The following is a 14216-nucleotide window of genomic DNA, read 5'->3' as shown; positions in this document are numbered from 1 at the left end:
ATTTTGATTTATTAGTAAAAGCTAAATGGCCACCACAGTCTATGGAAGAGCTGGAACCAAACTGAACTTGCAAATACTGGTTACCACCAGCATATCAGAGACAGTGATATATGGATCATGTAAATATAAAATCTCTTATAAGAGAAGTAGACCCAAGTAAATATAAAATCTCTTATAAGACAAGTAGACCCAAATAATTACATAGAAAACTATAGTTCTTGCCCAAACTGTATTATCTAATTCACTGACAGGTAATATTAAGAAAGCACTGATACAATCTGAATCTCATTTTATCAGTTAAGTGAGGCTTCTCACCTGTTGAAGAGGGCCGGTCTTCCCAGGCCCATCCTGGTGTCTGCCGATGATAATCACCTTCTGAATGTACAGAGGAGACAGAAGAAGGCCTTTCAGATCCTAAGTAGCTTTGCCCAGGAATGGGAGATTTAGACTTCCTGCTGTTTGATTTGTTGATCAGCTTTGGTTTACATACTCCTAAAAGTGAAATTCAAATTAAACTACTGATTACTGGTACCAAACCCTACCAAAAATGTTGACTAGATAAGGCCTTAGCCAGATCAGGACATATCCTCACCTTATGAACTTAAAAGCATGGTGGCAAAGGAAATGTTGTTGGTTTTAAGTCTGTAGGTAATGTTAATAAACATCTGCTTTCCTTTACCCCCACCTCCACACCAGCTTAACAGAACCAAGTGGAGAGACAAAGGACAGGCTGCAGCAGCTATGCCTCCTACCCCAGGACCTCACAGATACTCTGCAAGTCTTACTGGCTCTCTTTTATCCTCCCACCACAGAGTTCACAGCACTGAGACACATGTGACTGGATTCTATAACAAACTATCACAGACTTAACCCATATCACTTAGTACATATTTTTCATCAGCTCCAACAGTTGTACCCCATCTCAATCATATCACTCCCTAATAGTTGCCAACTGTTTTTAAAGCACAGAAATATACAAACAATAAAAATTTGGAAAGCAGAAACAAAACTTCAGTGTTTAAGTTATAGGGGGAGGGAGGCAAACACTAAATAGTCATTGCTTTTACCCTTTTCTTAACCACAGCAAGATTTAAGAACTACAAGGATTATATATAAATACTGAAAGTGTAGTGTTCATAAGGTTCTTTGTAGGTTTGATTTATATGTTGCAAATGATTTCATACACTCTGGTATTAGTAATGCTGGCCCCTATAGTTATGTTGTGTGATTACAGACACAGTAATTGTGTACTTGAGTAGTTGCTATCCATCCATTATCTTTTTGGGTTCTGGGATCTCAAGAATTGTAGGTTTAAACAATTTTCTTTTTGAGTTCTTTCTCTGGGGCGTATGGGGTGGGAGTACAAGGGTCAGTCCTTCCTGCTGTCCTATATTCTCCCTGCTCTCCTACTGGTCTTAGGGACCAAGCCCTGGCAAGCAGCACAGCTGGCCCATGCCTTTGCCGCTATGGCCTTTTGCTCCCTTTCTGTGGTTTTCCTCTGTGGCTTGCAGCTTCACTGAAATTTGTCCATTTTTATTATGAGAATAGTAAATGACACAGCAAAAAAACAATACTGGGGATAGAGAGATGGTGCAGTAGCTAATAAGAGCACTTGTTGTTCTTGGGTGGTTCACAACCTTCTGTAACTCTAGTCTACCTGATGAGAAGAACTATTACATGAGTTATCTAAACGATCCCTCAGAACGTAAGGAACAGCAGAACATTAAAAACCTTACCTGAAAACCTTACCTGAATGAGGTGATGGGTCCCCTTCATCTCTCCGTGTCTCACTGCTAGTCACAACTGATGTGCTGGCACTACCAGGCACAATGCCCACAGGATGGGGCATGACAACACCATGATCTTCAACTTTATCATCGAAACTTCCCATGAGAGCCTTTCTGATGATGTCTTCTAGACCAAGATTACTAGCAGGATCAGCAAAAGAATGGCTTCTTGAGCTCACTGCACCTGAGGAGACAAAGCAGTGTGTTTCCTGTTTCTGAGGCAGATCATGGCACAGGGAAACAACCAGAAAAGAAGACATGGCTCCAGCTAGTGATTTCACAGCACTCAGAAACTTCACAGTGAAATGCTGTCCTCATCAGTGTCATCCCTACTAGTTCTTTGTTTTGCTCACTTCTCATCAAATATTTAAGACTCTTACCTGATGTAGTAACTGCTGGCAGATTGAAGATCTCTGTTCCTGGCTGAGCAGCTGCTGTATTCAAACAAATTAGGTTAATTGAAATGAGATAATCATGATACAAAGTCTCAAGAAATTCTAGAATAAAAGTTAACCTTTTAATTTTCTACATTTCATTTATTATGTGGAGATGAAATAAAAATATCTCTCTTGGGGTAGGGAAGATATTAGGAAGTAAAGTCAGGTCAGGTTGAAAACACAGAACACAAGATAATTCAGAAAAGAGAAAGAAATGTAGAAATGTCGCATTGCTAAAGGGGGAGCGCACGCACGCGCGCACACACACACACACACACACACACACACACACACACACACACAAAGTGGACGGTGGCACAGCCATGCTCCCAGGCTAGGTGGAAGCTCTGCACTCGGGGCCCCTGGGTAAAAGGATTCTGCCTTGACTCATCACTTATTCCTGGTAACTGTTGCAACTTGACTACAGATGAAATGAAAACCAACTATAAAAGCATTTTGTGCCATAAAGGGAAGGGACGTAGTTGTTTCTATCACTTATTTGCTACTGAGGATATTAAAAGGAGAAAAAAAACCTGGAAGTATGCAGATCTGTAAACAGATAGTATGCGAGTACTCTATACTATGGGAGGCAGATGTCTGCTAAAGGATGAGAGTCATTTGTGAAGAACAACAGATGCCTAGGAATTAACATCTGTGATTAGACCAGTTTGAAACTGCCCAGAGGAAGATGGGGTATACTATAAAACAGCAGCTACAAGCAATGCTGGGTGAAGTTAGTCTGAAATAACACCAAGTTCATAGAACTTCCTTAATGTACCATTAACAATTGAACCACAATAGAGTAATAAGTAACCCAATGAGAATAGGTGTGGTGGCACCTGGGAGGCAGAGGCAGGAGGATCTCTGTGCCAGAATTAGAACCTCCTTATCAAAAAGCCAAACACACACATACAAAATTCAGATGAATATAATTTTATTTAGCTCAAACAATGGTAATAGTCACAATGGTAACACACTGTGGCCCTCCCTTCCATAGCTTAGACTTGAATATGTTGTTTTCAGATATACATTAGAATGGCCTGGTAACTTAGTAAAAATGTCATTTTCTACTTTTTGAAAAAAAAAAAAAATTGGGTCTGTGCAGCCCTAGCTGTCCTGGCACTCTGTAGAGCAAGCTGGTCTCAAACTGCCGTTTTCTACATTTGTGGGGCCTTATAATTTAAGTACTTAATAAGCCTCAAATAATCAAGTCACAATGCAGTTTGAGCCCTCCTTGTCTTTTTCTTAAGATTTATTTATTTTATATATGAGTACTCTTATCTGCATGCCAGAAGAGGGCATCAGAACTCCTTATAGTTGTGAGCTACCATGTAGCTGCTGGGAATTAGGACCTCTTGAAGAGGGCCAGTGCTTAACCACTGAGCTATTACTCCAGCCCTAATGCCTCCTTGTCTTAAAGAGGATGTGACATTTGTTTATAAACGATAGGAAAGAAAAGCACCTGAGTGAGAGCTGACCTAATAGAGGAGGCTGAGAAAGGAGTGGATTGACGTTAACTAGTTATGAAAGAGCAGGAACTTCTTATTAAAGACCTAGTAATATATAATATACTCTATGAAAAAAAAGAGCTGGACTTCAGATATAAATTCAAGGGTTTTCAGTAAGAAATTCAGTTTTAAACGCTTCAAAATTACAATGTGTAAGGGAGAAGGTGCTGAGAGCCCTAGAGAAAACCACCAAGGGCCAAGCTGAAGAACTGACTCTGCCAATGGGAGGTGGCAGACACAGAGCTGTGTGAGTGGTTTGAGGGCTTTTGGTTTTTCAGTTCTATTTCCCAGTGAAGGCTAAATAGTACCCTAGAACAATTCCTAGAAATTCCTTTTTGTATAATCAGAGCTCTTACAATAAAAAATGCCAGGTTCTTGAGGCTGGAGAGATGGATGGCTCAATGATTAAGAGCACTAAGTGCTCTTCCAAAGAATCTGGGTTTGATTCCCAGCATCCATAAAACGGTTTACAGTCAGTCTGTAACCTCAGAACCAGGGACACAGTGCCTTCTCTGGCCATTGTAATATAAGAACATACACAGGCAAAAAAAACCTATACACAAAATGAAAACAGTACCAGACTCTTTAACACAATTTTGTTATTTTGGCCTTAAAATGTCAGCACACTATCTCCTGTTAGGTAACTGTTTTCTTGAACATTTGTGAGATGACCCATCAACACAGTACCTTAGTTTATTTGGTAAATGCCTGCTGAATCACCAGCTGATATTGAGGGCAGTGTAAATATACTATCAAAGGAAAAGCTATCAAGTCAGCTTTATGAACTCACAGCATTCTCTGTTAAGCATTTGACACCCACTAGTCAGACAAGACCACACCAGGGTGACAAACGCTGTCCTTCAGCCTTGGCTCTCTCTGCTCGGAAAGGTCATCTCTGAGATAAGAGTATGCACATCAGAGCACCAATTTTTTTTTTTGTTGGTGATTTTTTAAGAGTGTAAACAGATGAACCCTTAAGACTGGAGATGAAAGACCTAGAATGGTAGTGTTTTTAGTGATGGACAGGTGTGAGTCTGACAGTCCTGGTCAACATTCTGTAATCTGTTGCCACTTCAAGAGAATTGAAACCCCTTCTACTCTTGGACGTTATTGCTCACTCTTCCATAGTAAACCTATATTTGATGTACTAAAATGAAGAAAAGGGAAGCAAGATATATCTAATAACTGAGACAGGGAAGTTCAGAAGTGATGTTGGGCTCATCCTTTTTCCAAGTGATGTTTACCATTTAATAGAGACTCTAATGAACTCTAATCGCCAGTAGTAGAGATATAATTACACATCTGCCTCAGTTCATTTTCAGAGCCCAGAGTTTCTTTTGACAGGGTCAGGAGACTAGCAAATCATAGATCAGAGACAGGTCTCACTAGATTCCCTATAGCTGGTAAATTAATAAAACTGGCTGGTAGCAGAGCACATGCAAATCATAGTATAGAAGCGACCTGATCAGAGCAAGGACGTCAGCCTGAAGGACAGCAATAGCCTGCATACAGCCTTATGAATACATTACCAACAACCCTGGAGACCAAGGAGAGAACAGTTAGGGGTACATTGGTGGAAGCAAGAGATTCAGGTTGGAATGTTGGGTTTGAGTTCTGTTCCTATTACTACTTGGGTGGCGTTTATCAGTTATTAAACCTCTGACTCAATTTCCTTCCTCATTTATAAAATGAAGATAATTTTACACATAGTGTCGTGCACAATAACAGCTACTTAATTATTTTCAACAATTACTATTTTTTCACTAATTACTAATTTCAACAATTATTTTATTTTTTTAAAGACAGATAAAACTGAGTTTTTTAATAGTTCATAGTTGCATCTGTATTCTACATAATTGCACTGAGATCCCTGAGATCCTATCAGGTCCTGGTAGGTTAGAAAACAACTAGGACAAAACAAGTATAAATTGCCTGGTTCAATGGATAACTAGTAATCCCCAAAACAGAGCAAGGAAGAAGTAGTTTCAGAATAGCCCACAATACCTTGACATCTGTTTTTAGGTACAATGTCATATAACTTAGCTGTTCAGATTACTAAGAAGAATAGACAGATACTCTTACACTATAATAAGAATGATACATTTAGAACAGATCATACCATTAATCTGAATTACTCAGAAGAGTCCCCAAAGATAAGCTACATAAAGTGAGATAATATACCAAGAACAATTGTGTGTGAAGAACAATTGATCAAAACAGGACTTAGAGGTAAGACTCAGGAAAAAATGTGCTTTTCAAATATTTGAAGATAAAAAGTAGGGCAAACAGACTTTAAAACAAGACTGAGAAATCAACAAAAACCTATATAGAATTATGTCTCAGCATTAGTTCTCCATGAAGATGAATGGCTTCAGAAAACACCCAAGTTCCTGCTTCCTAAGAAGGAACTATTTGTGAATTTGCTGACATTGTACAGAATCAAAATGCTCTACAAAACCCATCAAACTCAAGTATTATAAAAAAAAGGCAACATTGGAGATAACATTGTTAATGCATATTTTATTTGAGGTTCATGAAAGAAATCCCACTTACCCATATCAGAGTCACCTCCACCAGAGGAGTTCAACTTACGAAAAATCTCCTGCTTCTTTGATTTAACCATGGGTGATGTACTTTCAAGCTTGGTGAAGAATGAAGGCAAGTAGCTTATACTTCCTGGTGATCGAGAATCACTCCTGTCAGGAGCAGAATTCAATCTATTATAATGGCGTACTCCTAACCCTAGAAACACTCCTTTAAATAATAGGCTCAGAATACTCAGAAGTCCACTGCCTTTCATTCTGTGTTGGTTATAGACCCTAAAAGCATATGTTATGTCATGAACTCATTAGGAAATAGTCTAAAGCTTTTCAGTTCTGAAAAATACAATAGCAAAATAAGTATTAAAATAAAGATGATCCACAGCACTGTCTATTATCTAATGATTTTTGGTTCTGAAAAATGAAATGGTAAAATTGGGATTAAAATGAAGATGATATACAGATAGGTCCGTCTGTCTGCCCATCCATCCATCCATCCATCTATCCATCCATCCATCCATCCATCCATCCATCCATCCATCCATCCATCCATCCATCCATCCATCCATCCAGTTGGTATTTTGAGACAAGAGTCTCATTGTGCACTCTGTCTCATTTTGTAGACGGGAATGGTCTTGAACTCAGATCTGCCTGCCTTTGTCTCCTCAGTGCTGGGGTTAAAGGCATGTGCTACTATGCTTGGCTAATCTTAGGGAGAGGAAAGTCCAGTACTAAAACACCATCAAATAATGTATTTGACTCTGGGGTATTAATACCAAGAAAACAGTGCTTTTGAAGAAAAGGAACTCAGACAACAGAGACTACAACATAAGGGTGAGACAGCAGGAAATGAAGCTTTGCAAGCCTAGTCCTGAAGGAATGCAACTGCCACACTAGTGACTGTGCTCTACACAATGTGTCTTAGCTAACTCTGGGGAGGAACAGAGCAATTAGGGACAAATGAAGACTGCTCCGTCAGGTCAAAGTGGTAAAAAGAAAATGTACAAGGCACTGTGCTCTGTGTGCAGTCCTGAATACTCACAAAGGGTAAGTAATACTCTTTGTTGGCTGAACCACTGCCACCAGATGCCCAGGTAAGTCTAGAATGTCTAGAATGGCTAGCTTGCAGGAGCAATGAGGAAGTCTCTAGCTTACTGAACTGTGATGTTTTGGTTAGTTGTACCAGAGTAGTAATATTATCCAGTAGTATTAGCTCAGGGGAGAAATGCTCCTAGATGATCTTCCCAGAGTCTTATCCTTTATAAGAACCAAAAAGAGAAGAGAGGATTTGATTTAGGTAAGCCTCAGGCACAGTCTGCACCTGAAAGGAGTTGGGGCAGAGATATCTGTGCATCCTCCTCACCTTTGCTCAGCAGGGTCCACTCCCCTCTGTGACAAGAGCAGCATGCTGTCCTGCTTCTCATGCACAGCAGGTCCTTGGGGTGGGGAGATGGGTTCATAGGGCTCCGATGGGATATGACTCCTCTCTGGAGATTTTCCAGGCCTGCTGGAGTAGAAAATACAATATTTTAGGTTGTATTCAGTCTGAGGCCACCTCTGATTTAATGTCTGCATTATCGTAGTAGCTGTTTTGTGTTTTGAGGTTTATCTGTAAACCTTCACTCTTGATTCCATCAACAGCCACATGCATGGGAAAAGGCCTGATGTACCTTCAGGTATTGTCCTTTTGGCTTAACCTTTAGTTTATATACACTTCAACCATATATATGTATTTTTTAATGGAAAAATAAGTACACATATCTTCCTATCTCTTTTCCCCAATTCTCAGCCATTTCCATATGACTCACAATACACATTTTATTCTAAAACTGCAGGGTTCCCCTGGGAGGGATCAGTGGCAAGCCATTTGTCTCGAATCAGGTGCATTCCCAGAATGACAAAATAGATTATGTAGATATTTTAAGTGATAAATAAGATAATTTTACTAAGAGCAATGAAAAATTAACCATTATCTTTCAGATTCATGGATGTAGGTTATAGTAGAGAAGCCAGTTAGAATCCTTCTCCATAAATGTCATCAATTGTTCCAAATCTGTATATAACAGTTATCTGTCTGTCTGTCTGTATATTATGTATCTATTTGTGTATCTCTCTGTTTATGGTATGGGTGTCTTATTGTTTTTCAGGCTAATCTAAAAGGAACCTATGGGTTCTATGTGTCCTCTGAAAGATTACAGTCAGCCTTCTGTTCTTGATAACTTCACTTTTCTTTTTTAAAAGAGAAAAATATACACTTGAGTGTGACGATATACACCTTTAATCCCAGCACCCAGAAAGCAAAGGCAGGCGGGTTTCCTCTAGTTAGAGGCTAGCCTGGTCTACATAGCATGTTCAGAACAGTAAAACAGTAAACTGTCTGAAAATAACAGACAGAAGAAAAATACCCCTAATTCCATTTTCCAGAAAATAAGGGCAAATGATATTTGATATGAGAAATGAATCTAACTTACTGACATATTTAAATTATCTTATTGCTGCAAAATTTATGTTTGATACAAAACAAAACTATACCTTCCCCGAGATTTATCCACAAGATTTTCTGGAGAGACTCTAGGACCTGGTCTGGGATGCAGGACAGTCTGAGACTGGGATTCTGGACTGTAGCGACTTGATGTTTTACTTCTTACAGGTGTGGACGACAAAGCAGATGGTGAAGTTTGGAATGTAGAAGTAGAAGGTTGCGAGGGAACTTGATTTCTAGCAAAATCTTGTGTGATAATTTGCTGTAAATGAGAAGAGGAAGTCAGGAAGCTGTTAGATACCTCCCAAGAGAGCTCCAGGTGAACTCAGTTTCTTGTTTTTTTTTTTTGTGTGTGTGTGTGTGTGTGTATGTATAGCTGTGTAGCTGTTAGATACCTCCCAAGAGAGCTCCAGGTGAACTCAGTTTCTTGTTTTGCATTCGTGTGTGTGTGTGTGTGTGTGTGTGTGTGTGTGTGTGTGTGTGTGTGTGTGTTTCATTCTGAGCACAAAACAGCCTTCTGACTGCTGGGATACCTGCCCCCATGCCAGCTTAACCTGAATATCTTTGCTAGGATTTTCTTGCATTTTTTAAAAAAATCCTGCTTTTTGCATCATCATCATCATCATAGAAGTAGAAAAGACTTACACAAATGTGGTCAGCAAGTGTAATTAATCGATGGGTCCTGGGCACCTGTCCCATTCCCTCTGACTGGGAAGATGGGGGCAGTGGTGGCTGTTGCTGTGGAGATGGTGATTCCTGTTGGGACCGATAATGATGCAGTGGTCCTTCATACTGTCGAGTGGACTCATCTAATAGACAGTAGGTAGATATATTACCTCAAGGATGCTGCTGCCCCACACTCAGTATCAAATACAGAGTATAACTCAGAAAAATTTAAGATACAATATGCACCTATACACACAATTTATATATTTATATCTTGGATATTTGTATCCACTGATTTATTCTACCAGTTTTCATGCTTCTGAGTATAGAAGTGAGCAAATTATTCAGCCATTTTCCTACGTGTATATATGCACACAAGCTTGTTAGAGTGAGTGTGCACATGTAGGCAGAGGAAAGGCTGATGTCAAGTCTCTTTCCTCTATTGCTGTCTATTTATTTTTTGAGACAAGGTCTCTCAGTGAACCAGAAGCTCATGGATTGGCTGACTGGTGAGCAGAAGAGATCTACCATTCACACTCCCTGCACCTCTTTGCTCCAGTGCTGGGGTTACAGGACTCACTACTGTGCTGGCTTCTCACATGTATTCTAGGTAACCAAGTTAAGGTCCTCATGCTTGTGTACCAGTTACCTTAGATCTATTTCCAACACACTATGTACAAAAGAGTAATCACAGTTTAATAGTGTCTTTTGTTAGTAAGCTCTAAATGTCTCTAGAATAGATTACTCTGCAGCAAGTTAATCTTACCATGGCCTAGACAGGAAACTAGAAGCAAATGTTAATGCAAATAAGAAACACAGAAGTGGCAAAACAGACATACTTTCTGCTTGATTTGCCTTAACCATCTCTGGCTGATAGGCCTGTGGTTTTTCCTGGGGTGGTGCAGGTGAGCTGGCAGGACTTATCACCTCAATAGCATCACTAGGTGTTTCATACCTGTGAGAAGACACTTTAAGAAAAGAACCTTATTTTAAAATAAATCCATGGAAAGTTTCAAAAGTCCAAGTTCTTCAAAGCTATTTGAATATTTTAGGAATTTTTGTGATTCTGCTAGAGAAAAGTCCAGTAGCATTCCATACTAGCAATAAAATAAAACTTAATGAAACTCTGCAGACTATCAAAAGTGCAAGGCTGTAGGTTTTTAGAGCATGAGATGAAACAGGATTAAAAACGTATTTGTGATAAGCCCCTGGGAGCTTGACACCATAGGCTAACATCATCAAAGAAGATGAGAAAACGAATAAGGGGTAGATCTCAACAATTGATTCCAATAATCCCATTTCTGTGGAACAGTCTGATCTTAGCAAAATAGACCATAAAGCTGGTTCATTCTCCGCATAGCCATCTGTGGTGTTGACTGGCCAGGAGCGAATTAAAAACAGGTGATGCTGAGAAAGACAAGATTTCTGTTCCTCCGTATGCCCAGTGCCACACTGTGGAAAGGGAAGCAAACATGAGACTGGACCGAATCTCCATGGTCTGTCTGGGCAAAAGTCAGGTCAAGCTGCTAGATTCACTTACAAAGATGCCAACCGGAGAAAGGCATCACCTGGAGAGAGGACACCTGATAAAGTATTTGAAGAATCCTTTAAAAAAAAAAGGACATTCCTGGAACAAAAATTATCTTCACTGGAATTAAGAAGGTGGTAGAGGGCAGACCTAATAGCTTATCTTTAAAAAGCTACTGATTAGGCTGGAGAGATGGCTCAGCGGCTAAGAGCACTGACTGCTCTTCCAGAGGTCCTGAGTTCAGTTCCCAACAACTACATGGAACTCATCTGTAATGAGATCCGATGCCCTCTTCTGGTATGTCTGAAGATAGCTACAGTGTACATATACAAACAAACAAACAAATAAATCTTCAAAAAACTAAATTAAAAGCTACTAACACTAATTCTGCTGCCTTATTTCAAAACAAATGTCTCATGGCTTTTAATGTGTATAATTAATTAATAAAAACCAAAATTAAGATCATGTATGGCTAACAACGTTTTTGTTGAACAGTCCTGATTTCAGTAAAACTGATGCGTGGCAAAAAACAATGATTTTCTGAAATAACTAAAGTATTAATTACACTGTGAAAGTGAACAGGAGTGGTGGGAAATATGAGAAGAAAAATAACTTCAAAGAGAGGGAAGATATCAACCAATTCTGGAGGATGCCCACACAGACCCTTCTAAGATACAGACAACTCTCAAGAAAATGGATGGTCTGGCAGCTTTCTATAAACTTGCCATGCTTCAGAGCTGAGATTTGGGAAGAGTCAGAACTTCCTTAAGAAACTTCTCCCTGTTAGAGGTCATGTACAGGCTGTAGCAAGGCCTGAGTCTGGGCTGTGACTTAGGCACAGAAGATGAACTACATGACCCCTGCATACTGCGCTTACTATTTAAATAAGCATCTCTAAATCATGTCAGCAAAACAATGCCTAGGAGCTAGAATAAACCACTGTTTTGTGAGTAACTCTGACTTGAAAGGTTTGTATTCATTGCTAGTCATCACTGCTTATGAACCTCCATCTTAGATGACAAGAACTGCCAGTGTTCTGTCAGCATGCCCTCTATTGCAAACTACATTCATGCCGCTTGTGAAGATTGGGCTGCAGGGAAAGGCTGAGGGAGGCTCTCAAGAGACACTGAGTAGTCGTCACTGGGCAGTGTCTCACACAGGATGCTGCCTAGTGATAGAAAAGATAACTGCACTCAAAAGCAAGAACACAGGGATCTAAGGATTTGGGCTTTCTGTTTTCAGACTGTTGAAAATACTCCCAAAACAAAGCTTGGTATCAGACACTCCCCTCCGAGATGACTTGCAATACTCTCTCCCCTGAGCTCGCAGTTTTCTGCAAGACGAAAACCTGTCTAGTACACATTCAAGACAGGGTCTCTCCTACAGTCCATTACCAAGCTGCCTACTTCTCTCAGAAAATTTTGACAACTTGTAATTGCATAAGTGGATACTCAGATAAGACTTGTCTGCTGTCCAATGCTACTGCATTTCTGTAATGGAGATACTAAGGACATGGCTATGTGATTAAACTGCTCCCAGTATAACACAACTGCTTATTCTCTTCTAAAATTTCAGTAGAATAAAATTTAGGTCATATGTAGGAAAAATTTAAATGACATTTATTAATTCATACAGTTATTTCTGTGTATGGAGCCTGTATCACTGTATACGTAAGACATCAGCTGGTGCCACAGTCAGTTTCATCTGTCAGGATCATCAGATTTGGTAAGAACCTTTACCAGATGACCTATCTCATTACCCATAAGAAAATTTAAAAATATTGCACTTTTGGGTAGTATTTTGGTTCTAACTTGGAACAGAATCCAATTCTCAAGAAAGATACCAAGTGAATACCAGTCACTAATTACAAGCTTGCTTTTAAACTAGCAGACAATTCCTGAGAGCACACACTCTGGTAGCACAGATCTTGGAGATGCTCCTGTTACTGTTCAGAAGCTCATTTTCCCATCTATCCATTTTTCACTATAATCCTGTTTTTTCCCCTAGATAATATATTATCCTTAGAACACGGGGATATGTGAGTCATAAAAAGAGCAGAAGATACATTTTGGACCCAAAATATGTCTCCCATATTATTGTCAAGCATTAGGATTATTTCATACCAGGACGGGCTTTACCTAAAGAATAAAGTAATTCTTTACTCAGATATCACATTGTGAAACTCAGATTGAGATACATACAGCTACTAGAAGAGTCTGAACTTTGAGAGCCACGTTCCCTCGCATCCTTGTCCGAGGCAATTTGCCGGGTGATGATCACGTCTATGAAGTTAGCTGCAGTAATGGTAGTCTTCCCTCGGGTCCTTAGCTCTTCCTCATATCTGGATTTTGGAGGAGGCCCTTTATCTTTCCCAGCCTCAGAATACACTACTGAGGCATGAGGCTGGGGCTTGCCACTTGGAAGGGCTGAAGAAGTGCACACACACTGAACAGATCTCTTCTCCACCTCCAGGTTTTTCTGCTCTAGCTGCTGCTGTTCACTAACTGCTGCTGACCTGCTTCTCAAATTTTCTTCTAACCTGGCAGCTTCATGCTTACTCTCTTTTGTTTTGGAAACATCCATCTGGGGTGCGGAAGCTGCAGCATCCACAAGAGCAGCCAGGGCATCCGCAGCAGTGTTGTAACGGGAGGCTGGCAGGCCTTGACTTATCGAAGGGCCCCCAGAAGGCAGTGGCCTGTAAACAAAATAAAATAAAGTCAAGTAAGGGAAGAGTATGGGGGAGGGGAAATGCTTGTTAGGGAATGAAAGAACTAATAACATTTAAAAAGAGCTTAGCAAATAGAGAATCTTGATCATTATTGTCAGTGGTTTAAAGACCAAGATGGTTCAGCAGGTAAAGGCACTTGCTGCCAACACTCAAAACCTGAGTTCTAATTTTAGGACCTACCCACATGTAGAGAGAGAACAGCCTCCTACAGGTTGTCCTTACACAGTCATCCATAAATGCAAGATTAAAAACACATGCAAGAGATGTAGTCAAAATGTTTATGAGAACGAAAGACTGACATGATTCGTAGCTGAGCAGTTGGATCCAAAGGTGTGATGACACTGGTTCCATTGGTTCCCTGGAACACGCTGGGTCTCTGCTGCAACATGGTCTCCTGAGTTCTTACTGAAGGGGAAGGGGAGCGAACATATCCATGGCTGCCAGGGCGGCCTGGCTGTTCTGAACCTGAACAGGGGTAAAGAAAAAGTCAGACTGATAATCCAAAAGCAGCAGCTACAGAAATAAAAGCAATGTTTATAG

General features: G+C 40.0%; 1 protein-coding gene across 25 annotated transcripts in view; it reads right to left on the bottom strand.

Annotated features, from left to right (window-relative positions):
* Ncor1 (nuclear receptor corepressor 1) overlaps nt 1-14216 on the bottom strand; it is a 141741-nt gene that overhangs the window by 1497 nt on the left and 126028 nt on the right. For 20 of the 25 annotated variants that reach the window (XM_052194176.1, XM_052194177.1, XM_052194175.1 and 17 more), the window contains 10 exons: nt 13976-14141; nt 13150-13643; nt 10260-10388; nt 9400-9563; nt 8805-9016; nt 7636-7779; nt 6286-6428; nt 2168-2221; nt 1750-1971; nt 316-492 (listed from right to left, as the gene is read on the bottom strand). In XM_052194176.1, coding sequence (XP_052050136.1) covers nt 316-492; nt 1750-1971; nt 2168-2221; nt 6286-6428; nt 7636-7779; nt 8805-9016; nt 9400-9563; nt 10260-10388; nt 13150-13643; nt 13976-14141 — 1905 coding nt within the window. The remainder of the gene's footprint in view (nt 1-315; nt 493-1749; nt 1972-2167; nt 2222-6285; nt 6429-7635; nt 7780-8804; nt 9017-9399; nt 9564-10259; nt 10389-13149; nt 13644-13975; nt 14142-14216) is intronic. The other 5 variants (XM_052194197.1, XM_052194201.1, XM_052194189.1 and 2 more) reach the window with 4 other exon arrangements.

Source organism: Apodemus sylvaticus, chromosome 10 (assembly GCF_947179515.1).
Source record: "Apodemus sylvaticus chromosome 10, mApoSyl1.1, whole genome shotgun sequence".
NCBI classification, from domain to species: domain Eukaryota; kingdom Metazoa; phylum Chordata; class Mammalia; order Rodentia; family Muridae; genus Apodemus; species Apodemus sylvaticus.
The sequence above is the reverse complement of the archived record's forward strand: the minus strand, read 5'-3'. Positions and strand labels throughout refer to the sequence as shown.